Source organism: Lepisosteus platostomus, chromosome 3, assembly GCF_059453375.1.
Source record: "Lepisosteus platostomus isolate fLepPlt1 chromosome 3, fLepPlt1.hap1, whole genome shotgun sequence".
NCBI lineage: Eukaryota > Metazoa > Chordata > Actinopteri > Semionotiformes > Lepisosteidae > Lepisosteus > Lepisosteus platostomus.
The window spans coordinates 11,528,721-11,531,929 of record NC_142613.1 but is presented as its reverse complement, the minus strand read 5'-3'; the positions used below and the strand labels follow the sequence as shown (position 1 = coordinate 11,531,929).

The following is a 3,209-nucleotide window of genomic DNA, read 5'->3' as shown; positions in this document are numbered from 1 at the left end:
TGAATTCAAAGTAAAAATAAGTACACTACCTGTGTATCACCATCACACATGAAGAATAATAATATGTAACTGACGTTGTTAAAAGCTTGAAAAGTGCAAGACAACTGAGAACAAAGAAAACGTAAACCCAGGCATTGTTCATCAGTAAGAAGTATGTAAGCTGAGTTTGCAGAATTCATTTGCAGAGTTCATTTGTAGATGCATAATCAACGTGCTGTTTATCTGTAGTCTTCCAGCACCAATTAAGCTATTTGTAAAATCGAGACTGAAGCTATTTAATACAGGTTAACACAAGCATGATCTAATAACTTTAAATTCTCTCCACATTAAGAACTATTTGTTTGAGGATGCCTCAGTCCTTTTAAAAATTTTGGATAGGCAACTGACAATGAAAGCACCATCTACTACATATTTTGCTTATAAATTATCACATTGAAGTCAACGATGAGGCCACTAATCCTAAAATAAATTAAGCCAGTTGTCCAAACAATGTTAATGAAAAAAACTTGTGAAGTCCACCTTCTGTACAGAATTTTCAGCATTCTGCAAACCTACCAAAAGTAACACAGTCTGCACTCAAGCATTTTCTACATGACCGTGTACAAAGGATAGCTCTTTTTACAATATCCCGTACCTGCACCAGAACCCTCTCTCTGGGTGTGGATCATAGACTCTGTTTAAACAGAACCAAGTTAAATGGATGATCTTCAGGTGTAAAGGGAGTGATCTTGTCCAGTGACACATCAGTATCTCCATCAGCATGGACCATAACAGGGTGACTTCCTGCCTGATCCCTGTCCCTGCGAGTTGTTTGAGAGAATTGGGACACGTCATCAAAGGACAGCTCCTTCTCGCTGGGTGGCCTAACAACATGGGGAAGGAGATAGGGATAGCTGAGTGGCTGAATCTCCTGATGGTTGGTGGTATCATGGTGGTAAGACACTAGTTCATTGCTAAAATCCACTGTCTCGACTGCATTACTAGGACACAGTCTTCCACAGCCCAGTAGTGATGCAAAGGCCCGGCGGAAATCAGCATTGAAGGCATAGACTACAGGGTTGAGAGTAGAGTTGGCCCAACCAAACCAGACAAAGACATCAAAAGTGGTCTCACTCACACAGGGCAGCTGACCTCGGTGGTGGATGCTTGGGTTACAGAAAGGGACCATACAGTTGAGGATGAAAAATGGCAGCCAGCAGCAAACAAAGACACCCATGATGATGGAAAGAGTCTTGAGGACCTTGGTTTCCTTCTTGAAAGAGTTCTTCAGGCCACCCTCGGGTAGACCTCGATTTCCATGGCAGTTCTGAGCATGCTCAGCCGCTCTCTCTTGAATGGAAATGCGGCGGATCTGCCTTTGAGCTATGCGGTAGATTCGGGTGTAAGTGACAACCATGATGATCACAGGAATGTAGAAGCTGATCAGGGAGGAGGTGATGGCATAGGTACGGTTCAGGCTGGAGTCACAGGTCTCAGAAAGCTTAGCAGTGCTTGGTGGAGGAGAGGTACCATTAGCTTTGTGCCAGCTCAGCTGCACTGGGATAAAGGAAATGAGGACAGAGAGAGCCCAAGCCACTCCAATCATGACTAATGCCGCCCGACGGGTCATTTTGCGCTCATAACGGAAAGGGTTGGCGATCGCCCAATAACGGTCCACGCTGATGATGCACAGGTTAAGGATGGAAGCCGTGGAGCACATGATATCAAAGGCCACCCAAACACTACAGAAGCTGCCAAATGGCCAGAACCCAGCCACCTCTGCCACTGCCCTCCAGGGCATAACCAGGGTAGCCACAAAAAGATCGGAAACAGCCAGCGAGACTACGAAGATATAGGTGACTTTGGAGCGGAGGTGGCGGAATTTCACCACAGCTGCACACACCAAAGCATTCCCCAGAAGCGTACTGATGACAAAGAGCAAAAGCAGGCAGGCAGTGAGGGATCGAGCCAGGAGCCCTTGAATCTTGCTGCCAGTACCATCTTGAAGCCAGGTATCATTAGTCATGCTTCACCTTGTCTTCTCTTGTTCAAGTGAGGACCTCTGGCCTCTGGATTGCCCCAGGATTAGCTTCAGAGCAAATCTTTGGAGTTGTCCATGTTGTATCTGTGCTTTCTGTCTTTAAAGTCCTTTTAGAGTGTTAGATCTGTAGGCTGTTTATTTGCTTTCCCATTTCAGCCTCACTGTATGCATCCCTGTGCAAAGCTATGAAGAAAGAATGAGTGCAGCTAAGCTAATGAACTGTCGACTTGAAAGAAAGGGAGGAGGCAGAGTTGTGAGCAACAAAGACACAGAGAGAGAGAGGGGAAGAATGAGGTCTATCCCTGGTTGGTTGCTTTCAGCTCAGTGCTCAGTTTCTATCTACTCAGATTTCTTCCCCCAACATCAAGTGCTATTCCTTCCTTTTATGTAGATTCTCTTTTTTTCTGTAATATCACAACTTTCATTATATCACCATATAACGCAATACAGAAGTGGGGTTAGGAAGTGCTACTGTACATATATGTTTCAGGTATAGATCTAGGTGTCACAGAGAAAACAACATTATATTCCTTTTAGTTTATCTGTTTTTTAAATTACATTTATGGAATCATCTTAACACAAATCTCTGAATAAGGTCTAAACTAAATCCACACTCCAAGCAGAGTATCTAGAGTCAAAAACACTGCTTGAAATCTTTCTTAAATATCGGAATATTACTCACTGAACTGGAAAAAATCCATGACAGATGAAAAAGATGGAAAAGTAATAGCAACTGAAAGGTTTCCTGAGCTCATAGGTCTATGATTGACAAAATGCTTGAAATATCTATTGTGCACAAAGGAATTATACTTGTATGCTCAATATTTTAGCACAACAAATTATTTGAACAACTTAAGGTGTGCAGGAGCTAAAAGGCTATGATCTACCTAGGCTAATACTTAAAATGGATTTGAGCACTAGTTTGCAAAACGGAAAATGGATTTCAGGGAGGCTTGCAAAAAAGCTTTAGACTGTATATTACAAAATAGCACACTTTATATATTCAGGTTGTACTATACCGCACACTTTCGACCACTGTTATAAACTTACTTTTTAGATGGTGCTCGAAGTTAAAAGGCGCTAATAAAAACGTTTTAACTGATTAATAACACAACCCCGCTTCTCCTTGTTCGTGTCAGTGCAGAGAAAGTGTTCGTTTAGCAATTTTGAAACGTCTATTAATCTTCTG

General features: G+C 42.5%; 1 protein-coding gene across 1 annotated transcript; it reads right to left on the bottom strand.

Annotated features, from left to right (window-relative positions):
• Positions 1 to 410: 410 nt before the first annotated feature.
• Positions 411 to 2,005, bottom strand: drd7 (dopamine receptor D7). The gene has a single exon (XM_088627098.1). The coding sequence runs from the start codon at positions 2,003 to 2,005 to the stop codon at positions 665 to 667; it is 1,341 nt and encodes a 446-aa protein (XP_088483224.1). The 3' UTR covers positions 411 to 664.
• Between the last annotated feature and the right edge of the window lie 1,204 nt (positions 2,006 to 3,209).

Coding starts and splice junctions, on each gene's coding strand:
- drd7 (XM_088627098.1), bottom strand. CDS start 2,005: ATGACTAATGATACCTGGCTTCAAGATGGTACTGGCAGCAAGATTCAA.